We start from the raw sequence: 21,065 nt of genomic DNA, 5'->3' as shown, positions 1-21,065 counted from the left end.
CACATCTGAGAGTGACAGGTTGGCAACTGCATGTTCCTTCCATATACAACTTCCTCCTGCATAGCAGCATTGCATTGAAATTCACTTGATCCACAGTATGTGATAAATGAAGTGACTGTGGATTGCTGGATATTTTCCTCACAGTGTAAAAGGCATGTTAAAGGCATGTTGAATTATGAAAAAGAGAGAGAGAAAAACCTTTTAAATGCTGTGGAAAACTAGACCATACTTTAGCATCCTACCATGGGTTTTGTTTTTTAAAGAAATCAGGTTTCCTGGCATGCCATGTCTGTGTATGTTTGTGTGATTTTTTTTTCTATCAATGCATTATAAATGAAAGCTTTGTTCTTTCAAAGGTATGAATCTTTCCATCTCTTGATCATCACTCTTTTCTTTTTACAGCACTGGAAAAAGTTCTTCAGGAGAAGATAGAGCAGCAGATTGAAATGGAAGTCAAAGGTATAGCCACAGATGAATGTTGCTGAAGCAAAAATTTAGTATAACGAAACAGTAACTGCTGTGAGAAGCTTATATGTATGATAAAGAAAGCAAAACATATTCTGAAGCATATCTGAATATGCTGCATGTTTTGTTTTAATATGCTAAGGATAACCTGCATTACAAAAGAATATACGGTTTAAAATACATTTAAAACTTTTGTTTTTTCCAGTTTCCCCATCATACTCTTTTCTTTCAGTGATGCGTTGCTGCTGGTTGCAAAAGCTTTTCTTCTTATATCTTGTTCTAGTGCATGGAACACTTTAAATTAGAATAAATTTCTTAAAACGGTTTCAAAACATGTTAGTATTCTAACATTCATAGATTGGTTAAAGAAACGGTGGGTGGCATATGTTTAAAAAGTGATATTATGCAAGATGGGAAATTGATATATTTCCATTATGCCCTCCCATTTCATGAACATGAGATTAATTCTCCATGGTAAATTTCTTATACTGGCTTGCAGATAGCATAGTTGCTTGCTTCTTTTTTACTTTTTTTTTTTTTTGCATAACATTGTGATATTAGCAGCTGTATTAGTTCGAATAAACGCCTTCTCATTTCATTTTAGCAAATTACCATTTACATTTTTTCATATCTTTGAAAAAAATCTTCTCAATTGTTTGATCATTTTAACCCACAATCAAGGGATCAGAAAGGGCGTTTATTCTACTGTCTGCAAGTCAGGTAAGATTCCCCTCCCCTTCTTTGCAAACAAAAATGCAAAACAAAACGAAAAGGCTTTTCGGGCAGTAAAACATGCACTCACAGGAACATGTCGTTTCGAGATTCATTTTTTGTTTGTTGATGAAGACATTTCCGCAGTTGGAAGAAAGGACAGACAACGAACGATTTTCGTGTCAGAATCTTTAAAACAGAGCAAGGCATTGCGTTTATTCGAACAAATATGGTGAGTGAATTTTTTTTATGGATTTGTGATGAATCTGTAGCATGCTCATTATTTAATTTCATTTATTGCTATTCCATTTCTTTTCTTTTTTTGCAAATATGTGATAGAAAGAGCAGAGTAAGCTGTAATGTAATGATATTCTCTTGCAGAACTATTCTTCAGTGAAGAGCCAGAATATAAAGAAAACCCAGTTGGCATACAAGATGTTTTCACTGATTCTGAAGTTCATCTAGACCAAGGATCTCTGTTGAATCAGAAGGGTGCAAGTAAAACCCTAGCCATGCATTCCTTGTCTGAGAAACTTAAACCTTCTTTCACACAAAAGCTGAAGTATAGGTCTGCTTTGGTGGGAGAACCAGTTGCTTTCCAGTGCAAATTAAGTGCCTATCCATTACCCCAAATAACATGGTTTCATAACAACAGGCAAATCTCCCAAAGTCTTCGAAGAATAATAAAGACTGAAAGTTGCATGGACATGCACAATTCTAGTCTAGAGGTTAAAGAAGTTCAGGAAAGGGATTCAGGGAGCTACAAGATATTTGCTATAAACAGTGAGGGTTCAGCTGAGTCCACAGCATCATTGTTGGTAGCACAGGGTGAGGAACAAAATGCCAAGTATCTAGAATTTCTGAGGAAATCAGAGCGTACCCGTGAACATATTGAACGTATTGTGCAGAAAAGGAGAGATGATAGGCTAAAGGTTGATCTGAGATGTATTGGTTCTCCATTTGATAAGAGGCAGGAGACTGAGAAAGTATTGACAGTTTTATCCCCTACCAAGGGGATGGTAAGGACCATAAGCTTTGAAAATATCCCCTCCCTAAGGCAAGAGTTTGTATATGACAAGGACTGGGTAAAAAACAAGCACTCAGTTAGGGGCAAAGGTGAAGGAGAAGCTTTGCTTGATGAGGAAATTAAACTAAAGTTGCAGCGTCTTCGTGAGGCAAAGAAGGCTATCCTAGAAAAAAAGAAAGTGTGTCTGCCACAGGGATCAGCTGAGGCACAGCTTGCATCTGTGAGAATTATACAAAGTAGGGATAACAGAGGACCATCAGCTCGTCCAGTCTGCAGAGCATCTCAGGTAGAGAGAAAGAGACCTGCTTTCCAAACAATAGAGCAAATCTATGAAAAGGCCACATTACCTGCCATGCCAGACACTGAAGAAATAATTACCAGAAGTTCTGATGGAGGGCTTGAGAAAAAGACAGAAGACTTTCAGATTAGAATGGAAAGAATCCTAGGTCTGTCTGAGCCATCTCAGACTCTCCAGGAATTAGCTGACAGAAGCACTGAGGAAGAAATATTCCAAGCAGAAGAGGCAATAGCTTTGAAAGGAGCAATGAAAAAGCAAGTTTCAGAACAAGGTCCAGAGGCAATAGAGAGACCAAGATGGATGGGGTATACTTATGCTGAAAGAAAATCAGTGGAAACAAGAATGGATACTAATCTACAGGAGCACACGGAAGAATTCAAAATGACAAAATCCATAACGAAAAACCCCTCCCCTCTGGTGTATGTACTTTTGAGTGATGATGTCAATGAGGCAAGAAAACCTGAAATGTTAATGTCTGATACGATCACACTTAACATAAATGAACCTACAGCTACTTTTGAGAGCAGAGAAGTGAGCAAAAGTGTACAAACTACAGTGCCAGTCAATGAGCACTCTCTTGAAACAAAAGAGAAGATATTGGCTGAAATCAAGGAATTCAAAACTGAAATCACAGAAACCTCTTTCAAACTGGAGAGTCCTTTCCCAAAATATCCAGAGCCATGCCCCCCTTTATTTGTTCGTGAAATTGAATCTCAAGAAGTAAATGAAGGGGAGAGCTGTACTTTTAATTGTGCTTTTCAAGGCTATCCACACCTCACAGCCACTTGGTATAACAATGACAAACCATTACCACGTAGCCAAGAATGTACCATTAACACAACAGAGAATCAGTCCACTCTGATATTCCCTACAGTTGTGCCTGATCAGGAAGGATCCATTACTTGTGTGATATTTAACCAACATGGAACAGCTACAACTTCAGGCATTTTAAACGTGAAAGTAAAAGAGAAGCCCGAACCTGAACCTACCAGTATCTGTAAAGTTGAGCTATCACCAGACTTTACAGAAGAGGAAGAAGAACTCACTTTGGCATTTGACAATATGAAAGAAGATGAAGGCGCTTTAAGTTCAAGTAGTAGAGCCACCCTCCTGCTTCCACCAGTTAACCTGCCCAGACCTTGCATTGCAGATCCAGATCTGCTTTCCCTTCCAGTGGAAATCAAAATAATTGCTCCAACTCCAACTCCAGAACAAGATGAAGAAGGTAAAGAAGTAATTCAACCTGTTGAATTTGTACCCGAAGAACCCCCTGAAGAACAAACTTCTCCAGGATTAAAACATAAATTTAAATTTTCATTTGATGTGGTTCATGAACCCCCTCAAATCATAAAAGAAATGCAGCAACATATCAGGTGTAGAGAAGGAGATTCAGTTGTACTTGAATGCTCAATATCTGCAAAACCCCTGCCAATTATAACATGGTTTCAGAATTATGGAGTTTTGATTCCTACTGAAAATGTTTGCTTTGAGGAGGGAGATGGTGTTTGTAAGCTGCGAATTGATAAGGTTTCCATGTCTGATGCTGGCACATACAAATGTGTTGCTGAAAACAAAGCTGGTATTGTAGAAACTGTTTGCAACCTTTCAGTGGAGCCGACTGTGGAATTATTTTATAGTAATGTAGAACAAACTGATCTCAAGGCTGCCCAAAACCTGGTCAAAGGGGTCCAGGAAAACATCACAGAAGAGCATCTGGACAAATATTTTGAATCCACAATTGGACCAATGGAAACCAGTTTTGGTAATAAAGAGTATCCTGTAAGCCAGCAGTTCCACGGGGTTAGTACAACAACATTCACAGAGGAAGCATCATGTATACAATCCAGAGAAACTGAATCTCAGTTACCTAGTTATCTGAATGATATAATGAAGTCCTTACTTGCTGAAGAGAGTGAAGATTTTCAGATCCAGGATAAAAGAGAGATGAGTAAAGAAATGGAGTCAAAGATAGAAGAAGAACAAAAAGCCACAATTTCAGGAATCTTATCTGACACTGATGAGTTACGACATACAGCTGTTAAAGTGGAAAGCACATATACATGTACAGCTACAGAAAAAACATCAAACAGGCAACTTGATATGGTTGTACAGAGTCATGCAGAAAGAGATCCACTCGTTCCTGTAGACACTTTTGTAAGTCATAGTCTAGACAATGAAGTCAGTAGTGTAAAAGATAAGTTCAGTATATTTGAGAGTATGCAAAAGATTCCTAAGGATCATGATTTCACTGAACTAAGTTCCATGATGAACCAAAATGAATCAAGCTCCTCTTCTGGTAAGGACATTTCTGTGGAATCTACGGATCAGGAATTTGTGTTAGAAAGTTGTACTTCAACTCTGGAATCAGAGTTGAAGAGTCTTCAGCCTGTTCCAATTCAAAGTACATCGCATGAAGTGCCATCAAGTGACATCTTAGAAACACAATTTAAGGAAGAAAAAGAGCAAATTTGCATGTATGAGCAGAAGCTGTTTGCAAAGGAATCTGTCAGCCAGAATTTTACCAGTATTGTATCAAAGGTGGCACCAGAAGACAGTGATATCAATGATGGGGATCAAAGGTTTACTGACATGCTAAGCAAGAATTCTCAAGATTTATCAACTATAGAAGAGGAAAATGTGTCATCACACTTGCAAAATATAAGTTATGAATTACAAAGTAAATCAAAGATGGAACAGCTTGACTCTGGGAATATAAACAAAGAACTGCAGAAAACAGTCAGTGAGAACCAAGAAATTTCCAGAGAAGAAAAAGAGCAAATATTTGGAAGCTATGTTTCTGACAAAAAAGAAGACCTTTTGATCCATGCTAAAAAAATCTCCAGCTTTGGTGTGGAAGGAGAGAAAGAAATATATTGTGGTGAAGAATTGGTAGGAAAAGTTGAAGCAGATATGGCTGCATTTGAATTTGATTTAAAACAACTCCTTCCTCTTGGAGATAATCTAGATAAAGATGTTCAAGAACAAAGTGAAACTCAGCAGCCCAGAGATCAGTGTCCAGTTGCTGACACACTTGATACTGCATTCAATGAAAAAAAAGCTTATTCAAATACAGAAATTGTTGATAAAGCACAAAACAGTCATAAATCAGAGGAAGTGTATGTCAAAGAGCAATATTTTATTTCTGAAATAAAACAAAGTGCCACAAATGAAATAACAGAAGCAGTAATAACCACATCAGCTTTAGGAGAAGACATATATTCTAGTCAAGGAATTTCTAATGAGCATGATCTCATAAAGGAAGTAAATCATGGCCAAGAAAATATATTATGCCTACAGAAGAAAGAATTTGATGTACAACCTTCCTTAGGTACTGAAATTGCTGATGAAAAGCAAGTGCAATTTGTTGTCAAAGATCTTCTAGATCTTGGAACAGACACCAATACAGACAAAACAACACAGTATGCTGAGATAGATACATCAGAAATATGTTATGATCAGGACATTTGCAAAGAAAATAAAAGAACAGAGGAAGTGATATTTGACTTAAAACAACTTACTCCACTTGCAGAAAATGATCAGAAAGACACAAGTGCTAAAGATCTCTATTCTGGTTCTGACAGAATGCAACCACAGGCACACAAAACCCTGGAAATTGCTCAAAAAACCACATTGTTTATAGAACAAGAAATGGTTTCTGATCAAGAGGTTTCCCAGAATAGTGAAACAGTGAAGAAAGAATATAATATTGAGGAAGATATATTATCTACAGGGAAGGAAGAAGTTTTCCTAAAGCAATCTAATGCTAATGTAGAAAATATTATTCAAGAGCAAGTTAGTTTTCAACCTGACCAAATACATGGAAAAGATGCTTCTGTTTCCTTAGGCATAAAAATTATTAATGAAAAACATGTTAAAGATGATTTATCACTTGCAAAAGGCATAGAAATCAACATTGCAGAAAATACAAGCAGAAGTTTGTCAACTTTGGAAGAAAGCATATATTCTGATCAAGAATTTTCCAAAGTGACTGAACCTATCAAGGAAGAACGTAATACACAGCAACCTTCTATACCCCAAGAAAATGACATATTTGATTTAAAGCAAGCTTACTCAGATGCAGAAAATAATAGTGAACCACAGACCATACAGCTAGAGGAAATATATTACAAAAATCTCTATACTCCTCCTGAACAAATTCAAGTTGACACACAGAATATCAAACCAAATGCGCAAAATGATGCCAATCAAATAGTGCAACCCAGTCAAGAAAATTCACTTTCTTTGGGAACCATAATGGAAAATATTCAGGAACTTGCATCTCCAGAAAATGAAGAAATTAGCTTAAAATTAGCATTTCTGAATATAGAAAACGTTGATCAACAGCAAGAAGAGAAGTTGTCACAGGGGGAAATGTGTCTCAAATTTCTGTATTCTGCTTCTGAAGAAATGCAGACCTTTCAAGGACAACAACTGAGTTCCTCTCCAGAGATTTCTAATGACAGTGAAGTCCTAAATAAAAGCAGTGCCCACAAGGAAGGTACCTTGCTCCAAGAAAAAGAACTACAAAGACAGGAACAAATATTTGATCTAAAAGCTCATGCTGCTTCTTTATCACAAGAGTTTTTGTCGAAAGAGGCTGAAACAGTGCAAAAAGAAGAAGCATGCTCCTTTAATCTGAAGTCTGCTTTTGAGATGATGGGTACAGAAACTGAGAGTTTCATAAAACAGCTACAGAACACAAAGATATTAGAAGAAGAAATTTCTTTAAGTGAAGAACTGCGGCAGAGCTATAAGATACAAGCAGAGGGAGAAAATTCCCCAGAACAGAATCTGCAAACAGAAGCAGAAGTATCAGTAGCACAGATTCTGAAGAGGGCCCTGGAAACCACGGGTCTTTCCACTGAACAGGAAGCTGTTGCAAAAGAGCATTACAGGTACAAAAAAGAGATTTCTGAGGAGGAAGTGCTTAAAATGCCAGATGAAGCTTTTATATGGGGACAGACTGAAGCCACCCCTCTCAGTCAGTATTTTCAAAACCTAGTAAAAGAGACTGGCATGTCCCAGCACAGTAACACTCCAGAGAGTATAGTTCTGGAAGCCGATAGCTTCATATCTAATTTGAAAAAAGCTGCACATGAAAATGTATCTCAAACTGTGAATAAACCAGAGGAAGAAAAAACACATGTAAGTCAAGAAAGCTTTATCAAAAAAGTGAGAAGCTGTTCATCTGAGGAAAGCAATGCTGAGAGGCTTTTTGATGCCCAAATAACACCTGAAGAACAAGATTCTACTCTTCAGGGATCATTAGACACTTCAGACGAGGAACCTTCATTTGCTCAGTTCCTCCTTTCTTTAAAGAACGAGTTACCTACAAGCCAGGAAGGGCAAACAGGAAAGTTAAGTTGCGTTATAGAGCAAGAATATAATATAAAATGCCAACTTGAAAAAGAAAAACAACGTGAGACTACTGAATTCATAAATCCTCCTCCAGAGAACCCAAATGAAAGGAATATTGCAGAAACTACTCTTCAGACTCAAGAGTTGCCTGTTCTTCCTCATGGAGAAACAGATATTTCTCTTTCTAAGTATTTGCTTGCAGCTGGAGAACAGGAAATCCCAGGAGTCAGAGATACTTCATTTAAGACTCTGACTCGGGAGGGATCTATCACTTCTTTGGAGGTTGAAGATGTAACATTCAGCACTGTTTATGATTATTACAATCAACAACAAGAACCAACCCGCCCTTTTTCTCCTGAGTCAGAAATGTCCATTGATATTGATAGCACCAGTGGAGATGAAATGTTAGAGTCTGAGGGATTCTATACACCACCATCATCAGTGGAGAATTTTGAATCACCCATATCTTTTGAGTCTTATCATACACCAATTGGCAGCCCAGAGCGATATTCCACACCTACAGAGGAGCCAATTGGCAGCCCAGAGCGATATTCCACACCTACAGAGGAGCCAATTGGCAGCCCAGAGCGATATTCCACACCTACAGAGGAGCCAACTGGCAGCCCAGAGCGATATTCCACACCGGCAGAGGAGCCAAATATGGATTCAAATAAGTCTCCTTCAGAACTGGTAAGAGCAATTACACCACCAGAGCATTATCAAACACCCACTGGCTCTCCTTTGCAACAAAGGAAATCATCTCCTGAAGAACTGCGTGCTGAAATGTTTGGTACTCCTTCTGAAGCATTGGAACCGAAGGGAAATGAAATGCCTCCTGCATTTATTAAACCACTGACTAAAAGGAAGATCTATGAGAATGGTACATTACGTTTTATTGCAGAAGTCATAGGCTCTCCCATGCCTGATGTAAAGTGGTATAAAAATAAGTCATTGCTTGAACAAGATCATAGGATCAAAGTCCAAAAAGAGGGTGATATTTGTATCTTGGAAATCCGTAATATTCAAAGAGCAGAAGGAGGAATATATATGTGCCATGCAGTAAATATCATAGGGGAAGCCAAAAGTATTACACAAGTAGAAGTGATGCCCCATGACGGAAGAGCTTTAGCTCTTCCTCCTCCCGTAACACATCAACATGTTATAGAGTTTGATATAGAACAAGGTTCAGCATCGCGAACACCTTCTCCTCAGGAAATACTTCTTGAAGTAGAGTTGGATGAAAATGAGATTAAGGAATGTGAGAAGCAAGTGAAAATAGTAACCATTCCTGAGCTCACTTCTGATAATCAGAGTATGATTGTATCTCTTGATGTTCTCCCTTTCTCTCTGGTGGAACATACAGCAGCCTCATCTGGAAAAGAAAATGAAGACATCAAAATTGACTTTGAAGTCACTGAGATGCCTCCACGCTTCACCACTCCTGTTTTTGACAAAGAGGTTCTAGAAAAATCTGAGGCATTGTTCCATTGTACAGTCTCAGGTTCTCCTACTCCAGTAGTGCGTTGGTTTAAAGAAAATAAGTGCATCACGCCAGACATTTCAAAGTATGCTGTTATTAGTGAGAATGGAAAACATAGTCTTAAAATTCAGAATGTAGGGCATTCTGATAGTGGTATGTATTTGTGTAAAGCAGTTAATACTGTTGGAGAAGCTATATGCAGATGTTCCTTAGTTGTAACAGAACGCCAGAAGGCTCTTGCAGTGGTAGGTGATGGAGGTGAGACAAATGCAGGTTTGGATAGCACTAGTGTTAGGCCTCAAAAGATTGATTTGGTTGTGGATAATACTATTCAGAATGGCAGCCAGACAGAAATAGAGCTGGAGTTTGAATTTGAACGTAACACTGATGATTCTCAGAAAGCGGTCAGACTTGTAGCGGTTACGGAACAGGAGCAGGAAGAAGAAGGAGAGTTATGTGTAAATATTAATTTTGATGTATTTGCTGAGCCATCCAAAGAAGAGCAGATTGAATTTAAAGCAGAGAGCACTGACAGTTGCAGCTTTGAATTCCAAGTCACAGAAGCACCTCCAAAGTTTATGAAGCATATTTCTGATTGTGCTTCTTTCATAGGTACATCTGCATGTTTTCAGTGCCAAGTAGTTGGTTCTCCAAAACCAGCTATTAGTTGGTTCAGGAATGAAACATTGATTCATGGAGAAAGATACAGTATGGAGGAAAGTCAGGTGGGCTGTCACAGTCTGACTGTAAGAAACTTGGTAATAAATGATGAAGGGGAGTACAAGTGTTTAGCAACAAACAAAACCGGGACTGCCCACAGCAATGCTTTCTTGACAATCTGCTAAATACTCTAGTTTCAAAATCTATTTTTGGCTTAAAGAGATGCCAGTTTTGCACTGTGTTGAGAGATCAATGCAAATAAAATATGTAGCAGTAATTTCAGATGCTTCCTGTATTCTGAAGCATTCTTATGAATGGAACTCACTGGCCCCGTACCAATGACTCCCTCTCTTGTGAACTATTGTGGGGATTAAGTGATGCTTAGGCTTCATTCAGGGCAAGTTTTGAAGTGAGTTCTGTAAATCTTGACCCCTTATGCATCCTTGTAATGATATTATAATTTGTCACCCACATGTGTACACCACCTTTGTTTGATACATGTAAATATTCTCGTGTTATTTAAAGGTGCATTTGCATTTTTGTTAACAGGGTCTTGAAATATTGTAAGTGACTTTTCTTGTAAGTGAACCATATGGAATTTTACTGTATGTGCACACTGTATTTTCAATACAGTTCCATGCAAGAAATCAAATAGAGAAGGATTTCTCCCTCACAATGTTGTATCAGAAAATAACATTCTCTCTTGAGCAGATCCTGAATCTTTATGTTGTTCCTCTCCTGACAAAACTCCCACTGAAGTAAGTGAGACTTACATTGATCTCATTCCATTACAAATCAAGGGTAAACATAATGCCAGTCAAAATACCCTGCTCAAGCAAAATCAGAGACCAAATTGGCCCTCATGAGAGTTTTGTCATACTAAGGACTATATAAAAATGTCAGGATTTATTTCTCTCTTACCAAGTTATAAGCACCTTAAAGGTGCTTATAATCAATATAATCAATATACATTTGACAAACTTAATAATGTGAAGCTAGTGTGAATAAAATGCTTGATCCTAGGTTTGCCAGAGATTGTTATACCTTAACTAGGGCAACAATACAATTTCCAGATACTGTTAATCTTAACTAGAGTAATGACTGAATCGGAGTTCATAGATGGGGAAAGTGGGACAAACCCCAGTCCTGCCGCAGTCAAGGTGTAATATCCAGCAATTATTTTAATATCACATTTTGTTAACAATTAATAGATCAGAAGGAGAAGTTGAAAATTATACATGTAGTTTTTCAGTATATGAACAGATGCTGTAATTTCCACAATACAATTCTGATCCAATTAAATAATTTAGGCTTCAAGTCTGTGCATATCTACAGTACCTGTAAGGAAATCCCATTGGACCTAGTGGGATTTATGTATAAATATGCATAGGACTGGATTGTTAGTATATTAAAATAAGAAAGTATTAAATAGAATAGTCAGTATAGTGATTATTACAGGGAACAGCATACCCAATTCAATAATAATTAAACAAATTGATTAATGAAAATAACCTTTTAAGGTGCAGAAAAATTAATCCCTAGATGAAGAAGAATGTGACACATAAAATTCTCTACACTGAAGCCAGACAGCTACATTAAATATAAAGCCATTATACTCAAGATCTAAGGCTGCTTATTATGATTTCTAACACTGGTATTTTAAAAGAAGCATGATGATTAATACTTAAATAAATTAGTGCATTTATATACTCAGTTATGTATATGCATGCTCTTCTTTCTATATATTTGTGCTCAGTATATCATCAAATACCTATGGCTTTAGGCACCATATAATCCCTAGTTTGGTTCTACATTAATAGGGATCTCTAAAGTAGTCCAAAATATTAGAATTACTCTTCAAAATATAGAGTAGCTCTTGCAGACAAAACAAACATTTAAATATGCATTCATCGCATCAAATTTGTCTTTATCATCACAGAATATTATTTAGAGTATGTGATGTTCCTATAGAAAGCCTGGAGGTTTGGTTTGAAACACTTTTGTATACAGCTGACCCTCATTATCTGCAGTCCTGGCACCCATGATTTTGCATATCTGCAGACAGGACTTAAAGTCTCTTTATCCACGGTACAAAAATAGGCTAATATTTGTCTATTTGTGGTTGCTGGGTGGCCAGAAATGACCTGGAAATGACTTCTGCTGTCACTTCTGGTCTTCATTTTACAGCATGGAGCAATTTTTCGGCTTCGTTAGGAATCTAACCTCTTATTACCATGAATAAAGACACCATAGGAGTGAGGTGTCTTTATTCGTGGTTTCCATACTCGTGGTTATAGGTGAGAACGAACCTTGCAAATAACAAAGGACACCTGAACTTATAAGGAAAACAGCCCATAGAGCTCATTGCCTGAGGACTGCCTAAAACACTTTATAAAACATCAGCTTTGTTATGTTGTGTGCAAACAAGCTTTTATGTCTTTCTTCTCACAATATTCTGTATTATATAAATTTTTCCACTGCCCTTAAACAGGGTATTTCAGGCATACAAGTAATTCAGTGGGTTCCGCCCAAATGATTTGGATAAAGTACACATTAAATTATTGTTATGGAATGAAAAAAGATAGGTTTTAATTTTTTCCTTGCTAGAGAGTTATGCCCATAAAATCATGGGTGACGGGGCGGGGGGTTGTGGTGGCAAATGGTGAAAATCTTTCAAGATGTTTTCTTCTGCCAGTGTTTCCAGCCTAGCATTTTTTTTGTCTCAGTTGGCTGGAATGTGTACTTAAACGAAATAGATTTTCAAACATTTTAGATGCTCAACAATAAATAAATAAATAAATAGATAGATAAATAAATATCAGACATGTATATGGAAAATCTAAGATGAGAAGGAAGGAGACTGTTCCATTATTTTTAGTTGCACCATACTAACACAATGGATATAAACAGGGTATTTCAGCTCTCTTAATGACCACTACATAAATGACAGCAGGCATTAAAATAATTTGCATAGTAGTTGCTATTATTAAATATTTGGTTTAAGAAAACAGACATATTAAAAGCTGAGGTATAAGAGAAATGAGTGTGTCTGATTCAACACTGAGCTGGGTAGAAATTGCATATAGTATTGTGTCCATTGTCATTCCCTATACAGTTGACTAGCAATTCTTGAGTGAAGTGCAGCTATCCCTGCATATTAGAGAATATGCAATGAATGTACAGTATTGTATTGTCTAAAACCACAAACCCCAAACAGTTCCACTTAACGGAAGTTCAGATTCAGACCTGACCTCTCATGCTTGCTTTCAGCTCTCAGTATCTATGCAGCCCTGGCACTTAAAAAAAAAATAAATGTAAAGAACCGGCACATCTACTCTACTGGGAGCATCACAAGCTGCTGAATTAGTAATGTTGCCATGAGCTTCATGTTGCTGTCAGGCAGGGTGGATGGTTTGCTGGCTGTGGCACCTCTCTCCTTCCCCACCTCTCAAAGCCTGACGAGCACCCTGAGATCCTTCACTCAAAACGTCTCTCATAAAGGAGACTTCTTCTTCTGTTAGTGCAGCTTTGTGTATTGCTCCCATTTCTCCAGATTGGGGCCATATATTTTATAGTTTTAAAGTTCATGGCTCAAAGAGGACTTAGTCAGGGACATCAAAGCTAAATGGTGGGACCAGCAGAGGTGGATTACAACCACACTGGTATAAATCCCACATAATTGTTGGTTTTGATAAAATTGGTGCCTGATAGCCCTGGTGAAAGCAAAGTTTGGCAGCTGGACCGATATCTTCCAAAAGCTAGCATTTAAGCTATACACTTGTTGATGTCAATTCAAATGTGTTTCTTTCCATAGTACTTTAAAATGAGGGTCTAAAGAGCTTTATTTGTTCATATTTGATGTTACATTTAAAATGACAATGTATATATTGTTTTAATAAAAGTATAAAATAGAATACTCCTGTTTTTTTCTTAATTGAACATGCTTTGATAAATTGTCCTTCAAGTAAATGTTTCTTGTGTGTGATAGAATGTATGTGAATTCCATCACCTTCATGCACCATCCCTTCAAAGGTTTAAGAACAGAACACTTGCCCAAGAAAGTGAAGCTAGAAAATAATTTATTTTTTCGAGAGCAGAACAGAGGTTGAGAAGCTGAGAAAGTTCTCTTTGTGACTATAAAAGAAAGCCCTTACTGAAGATGGAGAGGAGAGCTGGTCTTGTGGTAGCAAGCATGACTTGTCCCCATAGCTAAGCAGGGTCTGCCCTGCTTGCATATGAATGGGAGACTTGATGTGTGAGCACTGCAAGATATTCCCCTCAGGGGATGAAGCCGCTCTGGGAAGAGCAGAAGGTTTCAAGTTCCCTCCCTGGCTTCTCCAAGATAGGGCTGAGAGAGATTCCTGCCTGCAACCTTGGAGAAGCCACTGCCAGTCTGTGAAGACAATACTGAACTAGATAGACCAATGGTCTGACTCAGTATATGGCAGTTTCCTATGTTCCTATGTTCCTAAGATCTTAGATTTTTAAAAATGCAAACAATCATTTCAAAGTAACTTCTCACATGCTCAGTTAATGATGACTAAAAACACCTACTGCAGTTTACCAGGTTCTGGGCCTAACAGAGTACTTGATATTGTTAGAGGGAAAAATATTAGATGATGGTGTAATCTTAGGTGCTTGTAGCCCAGAGTCCCAAAGACGTAGATCAGAGGTTCCCAACTTTGGGTCCTCAGATGTTGTTGGACTACAACTCCCATCATCCCCAGCCACAATGGCCAAAGGTTGGGAAGCCCTGCTCTGTGTCCAGCAATGTCTGGGGACCCAAGGTTGGGTACCCTTCATGAAGAGAGTTTCTTGGGATTCTGAAGATGCACAAGATTCCCATTGCTTGCCATGAGAATGGGAAAGGACAGAATGTGCAATCAGAGACCCTGCTTTTGTAGGGTTACTGATTGTACGGGTAGAGCCTACTATGAACATACAGTATATACATCATCGGCTCTGTGCAGACATCATGCTGAATGCATGTAGGGCAGAGTCAGTAAGTATGATCTCTGTCTCCCCATATGCACATTCTGCTCAGAAATAGTAACATGTTAACAGTTCTTCTCACTGTTTACTATCTGGTTATTAACTGTCGCTGAGAAAAAGGGAGGAATTAGTTACGTATGAAGTGTGGCAAGAGTTCATTGTACATGGATTAGGAGGCCAATGGCTACCTGACTGATGCATCCATGGGGTGGGGTGGGGGGAGAGACTTCCTGATGCTCATAAACTTACAGAAGCTACATGCAAACAAGGCATGTTATAGAAACTCATATAGAAGTGCTTACTCGTTTTTCTATGCAGGGAAAAAAGGGGCAAATAAAAATATAAAATGGCAAAGTGTGCATCAGCCTTGGAACAGAAGCTCAAATTGGGTCTTGACTATACATCGACCTGGCACCATGTTTTATTCTCACATATAGACCTTAGTTCTAATAAGCAAGACCTGAGGGAAGCTTCCGGTTGCTCAGCATTCCTGCTGCTTTTCCTTTAAGAGGAAGGTGACTACTCTGCAAATGAGACCGATGTTAATCTAATGCTTCTGTGCAGAATTAAACCAATGTTCTCTTTATTTACAGAAACTCATTATGGCAGTCTGAAGTGTAAAACATCCATGCTGTGTTGCCTTCAGACACCTTCCAGCACTAAAATTCTATTATTCTCCTGAAGACAGAAAGGGAGAGAAATAGTTGTGCTTTAGTCTCATTGAAATCAATGGAACATATATTAGTCAAGATGGATTTGCTGGTTTTGTGGTAGCAAGCACGACTTGTCCCATTAACTAAGCAGGGTCTGCCCTGGTTGCATTTGAATGGGAGAGCACATGTGAGCACTGTAAGATATTCCCCTCAGGGGATGGAGCTGCTCTGGGAAGAGCATCTAGGTTCCAAGTTCCCTCTCTGACATCTCCAAGATAGGGCTGAGAAATATTCTTGCCTGCAACCTTGGAGAAGCCACTGCCAATCTGTGTAGACGATACTGAGCTAGATGGACCAATGGTCTGACTCAGTATATGGCAGCTTCCTATGTTCCTAATTTCAATGGGACTTATGCATAGCTAAATTTTCCTGGATTGGGCCCTATGATCAGTTGCAAAGGTACCATGAATGCATCTTGTTTCATTTATCATTTTTCTGAGAGCATATTCTTTTTTCAAATGTAAAACAGACTCACAAAGCAAAGCAACCCCTGAGTTAACATGTAGGCTTTTTATATTCATGAAATAAATACAAATGCAAGTTTTTGGTGGTGAATTGACCACCAAATGTCTAGATGCGATATCTAGTCCTGGTGGTGAATTGACCACCAGAAAACGTTATCAAGAATACTTTTAAAATACTGGTTATTGCAGACTCCTACATCTTCTAGATCTACTGTAGCAGGAATACATGCAATCAGTTTGGGTACAAAGACAATCAAATAACTGTTCATGTAAGCTCCCACTCTAGCTTTTCTTGATTAGGCAGGCATCTCTAAACACTTCTTATTACTATTTACATCTTATTATTTAGAAGATGTATATACCATTTATAGACCAACAAAAAAAAAAGAGTTCTCGAAGTGGTTTACATGCCAAAAGGAATGAGAAAATGGTTCCCTGTTCCAAAACACTAAATTTTTAAAAAGAAAGAAAGAAATACAAGGGAGACACCAGTAACAGCCAGTGAGAAGGATGCTGGGTTGGGTTTTTATTGCTATTTCTGTAGTGGTTTCTATTTATTCTAAGAGATGTGAATATTTTAATTGCCTCCAGCATTGCCACTACATCACAGGTATAAAGTATTGCTTCTAAATATTCTTTGGTTTATATTCTCAGGTAATTACTAGATGCAATTTTTCAAGAAAAACATTTTAGTAAAATGTAAATAATTTTTTTCCCCATACAGAGATTTCTAGCTCTGTTATTGTGTCTGCTGAGGAAGAAAGAATCGAGAATTACAGCAGCGGTCTACAGTTATCTGATAGAGATATAACACTTGAACTCATGCCTGAAAAACCAGTTTATTCTAGCACATTAAAGATGGAAAAAGAGAAGAGCAATGTCCCAGTCTTCCTCAAACATGTGTCAAATCTTGAAATAAGTATAGGAGATATGGCTAGACTCTCTGTTGTGGTTAGTGGGGATCCAAAACCACAGATTAAATGGTTTTTCAATAGTGTTTTACTGACATCATCGGCAGATTACAAACTTGTATTTGATGATGACAAATATAGCCTCATTATTCTTTCCACAAAGTTTGATCATGAGGGAGAGTATACCTGTATTGCTAGCAATATTCACGGAGAGACTGCGTGCAGTGCTTATCTGAAGGTACATCCTAAGGGAGATAACAGGGAAGTGGTGGCAGAATTAACCCATGAGACCCCCATTCAAAAGACAGCAAGTCCCCAACCTCCCTCTTTTGTTAGGAAACTAAATCCTCTTCAGTGTGTACAGGGTGCCACTGCTCTGTTTGAGTACAGAGTGATTGGAGAGCCAGCTCCTGAGATTCTCTGGTTTAGGGGAAATGACCAGATTTTCTCCAGTGTGCATTACACCATCATTCATAATTCAGATGGTTCTGGGTCACTGATAGTGAATAAGTGTCAGAAAGATGATGGTGGTTTATACACCTGTAAAGGAATAAATCTCTTAGGTGAGGCCCTATGTAGTGCAGAACTTCTTATTCTCCTAGACATCTCTGGTGAGCTTGTATATAAGGAACAGAAAGCTATGCAGGAAAAACGCACCAAGACTTATAAAGAAACTGTAGGTGAGCAGGCCACCGAGTCTCGTTTATACGCAGTTAAGCTCCCTGGAGATGTTAGTCAGCATGGGCAACAAATGATGTATACAATTGGGACAGAGGACAGGCATTCATTGTATAGTGAAGAGGTAGATGCTTTCCAGATGACTTCATACTCTACAGCTACTGGACAGCAGGAAGCTCTTCTTACTCAACAAACAGCCTTGCTTGAGTCTCATAAGGTTGAGGAAGTTTCACATGCACCATCACAAGCTATGAAAAAGGTTGCTCCTACTTTTACTGCAAATGAGGTGAAGGAGCACCCTGGTTTACTAGAGCAACACTCTGAGCCAATTCAAAGCCCACCAGTAGCTGAAACTGCTGGTTCCGAACTCCACCAAGTTTCTAATATCTGCTTAGCTGTTGTGGAGGAAATAACCCATGAAGGCAAAGAAAAAGGACTGCCACCAGAAATGGTTGAGCTAAAGTATGCTAGAGAGGAAAAATCTCCTTTTTCCTCTGTTATTTCTGATGAGAAATATATAGTAAGCCCAGGTGAATCCGTTGCGCTCTCAGTACCAGAAGCTGAGGAAGTTACTTCAACCAGAGAGCCCAAGCAATCAGTAAGCATTCCTACGGCTGAAAGTATCCAAGAATTGTCTAAGGAAAGTGCTTTGGCAATCCAAACTAGCAAGTGGGAGAAAAGCACACTAGTGCACGAAGAAGATGACTTTTTTCAGTCAGTTGTTACAGCTGAACACCACCAAATAAGTGAAGCTCATACTAAGGCTATTGATTGTGTTGACTCGCCTGAAGAAGTTCACCCAACTGAAGAAACTCCAAACTTGTTATATTTGCCCACGATTGCCTCCAAACAGGTGTTTCCAAAAGAGTCCACCTTTGATGCAACAGTTGGGGAGCAGCAAAGGGGTTCACTGAACAAGGATAAGCCGGTAAAAACAGCTTTGCTTGCAGAAGAAAAGCAGCAGCTCTCAAATGAACACACAGAGGACATTCCCAGATTAGACAGTGTGGTAACTGCAGAAATCCAAAGGGAGGGCAAAAAGCCATTGCATTTGCCTGTTGTACATGGGCAAGCCACTCTACCTAGAGAAGAGCATTTTAGTCCTGAGTTGCCACCAGAAGCTGAAGCAGTTTCTAGAAAAAATCCAAGTTTGCTAGAGTGCTCAGTAACAGAAGAACACGTTTCCACCTCTTGTGAAGATGCTAAGCAGTTTCCTGCTCTGGCTGAGACAGTTAACATGAAATCGGCCAAAGAACCTATGTCTGTTCTATATCTTCAGATGAATCAAAGTGAACAAGTGTTGCCCAAGGAGGGCATCTTGGCTTTCGAAAAACCCCAATGCCAGGCTGCTTTGCAGAAAACTGAAATCATGTTTAAACGTGCGGTGGGTTTTGAGGAAAAACACCAAATAGCTGCTGAAACCCTGGAGACCTTTCAGAGTGGCACTGCAGAAGAAATACCTGTGGCTTTAGCAGAGCCTCAGCTTCATAAGTGGCTGACCACAGTGGCTGAGATGTTGCTGCTGCCCAAAGAGCAAATCCTCCCTGGAGCAAAAAAAGAGCAGAAAGCTACCTTGCAACAGGAAGATTTTCAAACTGTTATGCAAGTATCAACTGTGACAGAAGAGAGGGTCTTGGTTTTAGGACACACAGAGCCATTGAAGGCTATTCAGGCCACGAGCTGCAAGGTGACGTCCGAGCCCAGATTGCCTTCAGAATCTGCTTGCATCGAGGAACAAAGTGTTCCTATAGAGAATGCAGACGTGGTGGAAGCCACAGAGCAGGAATTTGCAGCCCGGATTCAAGAAGGACAGTCAGTCAGGCTTCCATTAATACTGGAAGAAAAACAAGCATTCAAAGAAGAACACCTCGACAAACTCACAAGACCAGAAGCTGAAACTCTAAAGGCAGAGAAGCACTTAAGCATGATCATGGATGTGCCTGAAACAGAGGAAAACAAAGTCCTTTCTAAAGAAAACCAGCTTATAGCTGAGGCTCCAACATCTTGTCATCTAGACACAAAGGCTCAGATAAGACGTGCCCTGAAAGTGGCTCTGACAAGTGAACAGCACCTTCTTTTTTCAGACTCACTAGATGATATAGGCAGTATTCAATTAAAAACTGTTAAGGTAATTAAAGAACCCAAACATACAAGATGCACCTGCCTTATTACCACAGGTAGCTCCAGCCCCATAGAAATAACCACCTCCCTTGAAGCAGTATATTCCCATACAGCCGATTTAAAAACTGAATTGCAAACTGCACTTTACTCTATTGTTTATGAAGAAAAACACATTCTGACAGCAGAGGAACCCAGTGCTATATCAAAGCCTAAACAGCATAATTCTCTCATGACTTGTTCACCTTTCAGAGAAATGCATTCCGTTACTATAGCTGATACACCTATTCAGCAGCAATCAGTTGGCAATATTATTGGTTCACCTGAGCCTCAACATGCCGAAATGCAAACGGAATCAAAACTGCAGCTGGAGCCGCTTGTGTCTGTTCAGGAAGTCAACACAGTTACTTTAAAAGAACAGATTAAAGATGTAGGTACAACCACACTCACCCTCGATATTCCTTCAGCTGCTGCCCCCATTGAGAAGCCAATAGATGCTCTGCAAATGGAAGAAAGGAAAGAAGAACTTTTTGAGGAAAATGAGGAGGAGGTGTATATAGTTACAGGCAGTGAGAATGTTCCCATTGTGCGGCAAAGTTTTGTAGACACTGTTGTTGAGGAAGGTGAGAGTGTAAGCCTGACATCAGTGATAACTAATGTTAAAGTGGTGAACTGGTATTTCCAGGGTAAACTGGTATCTTCAGGTAGCGAGTTCAAGTGTTTGCAAGACCATGACACATACACACTAGTAATCAACCAAGCATTCAAGGAAGTACATCAAGGAGAGTATGCCTGTGAGGCACTGAATGAAGGTGGAAAAACAGCAACAACCGCGAAACTCACAGTTGTAAAAAGAGGTTGGATTATGGGGATAAAATATTGCTTTCATTTTCACTAATTTTCTAACCAAAGAAAATAAGTATACATATTTGTATCTCTATTATCACTTTGGATACAGATACAAGAAGTATATATACTTCAGTAGAACATCACCAAACTAATGACACATTCCCTCTTTTTTATTTCTTCATTAGTATACTTACATTTTAAAAAAATGTTTCTCAAGCTAGTCACTTGGATTCCCCTCTTTAGTTTTTCCCCAATAATTTGCACTTTTCACTTTTCAGTAGTGCAATGAAATTAACTTCTATTATTTGTTTCATGAATGATGATCATTAAACAAACACCAG

General features: G+C 38.7%; 1 protein-coding gene across 50 annotated transcripts in view; it reads left to right on the top strand.

Annotated features, from left to right (window-relative positions):
• TTN (titin) overlaps positions 1-21,065 on the top strand; it is a 323,095-nt gene that overhangs the window by 71,404 nt on the left and 230,626 nt on the right. For 49 of the 50 annotated variants that reach the window (XM_053268886.1, XM_053268842.1, XM_053268718.1 and 46 more), the window contains 2 exons: positions 403-459; positions 16,893-20,732. In XM_053268886.1, coding sequence (XP_053124861.1) covers positions 403-459; positions 16,893-20,732 — 3,897 coding nt within the window. The remainder of the gene's footprint in view (positions 1-402; positions 460-16,892; positions 20,733-21,065) is intronic. The other variant, XM_053269012.1, reaches the window with a different exon arrangement.

This window comes from Hemicordylus capensis, chromosome 1 (genome assembly GCF_027244095.1).
Source record: "Hemicordylus capensis ecotype Gifberg chromosome 1, rHemCap1.1.pri, whole genome shotgun sequence".
In the NCBI taxonomy this organism is placed as follows: domain Eukaryota; kingdom Metazoa; phylum Chordata; class Lepidosauria; order Squamata; family Cordylidae; genus Hemicordylus; species Hemicordylus capensis.
Note: the sequence above shows the minus strand (reverse complement) of the source record. Positions and strands in the feature narration are given on the sequence as shown.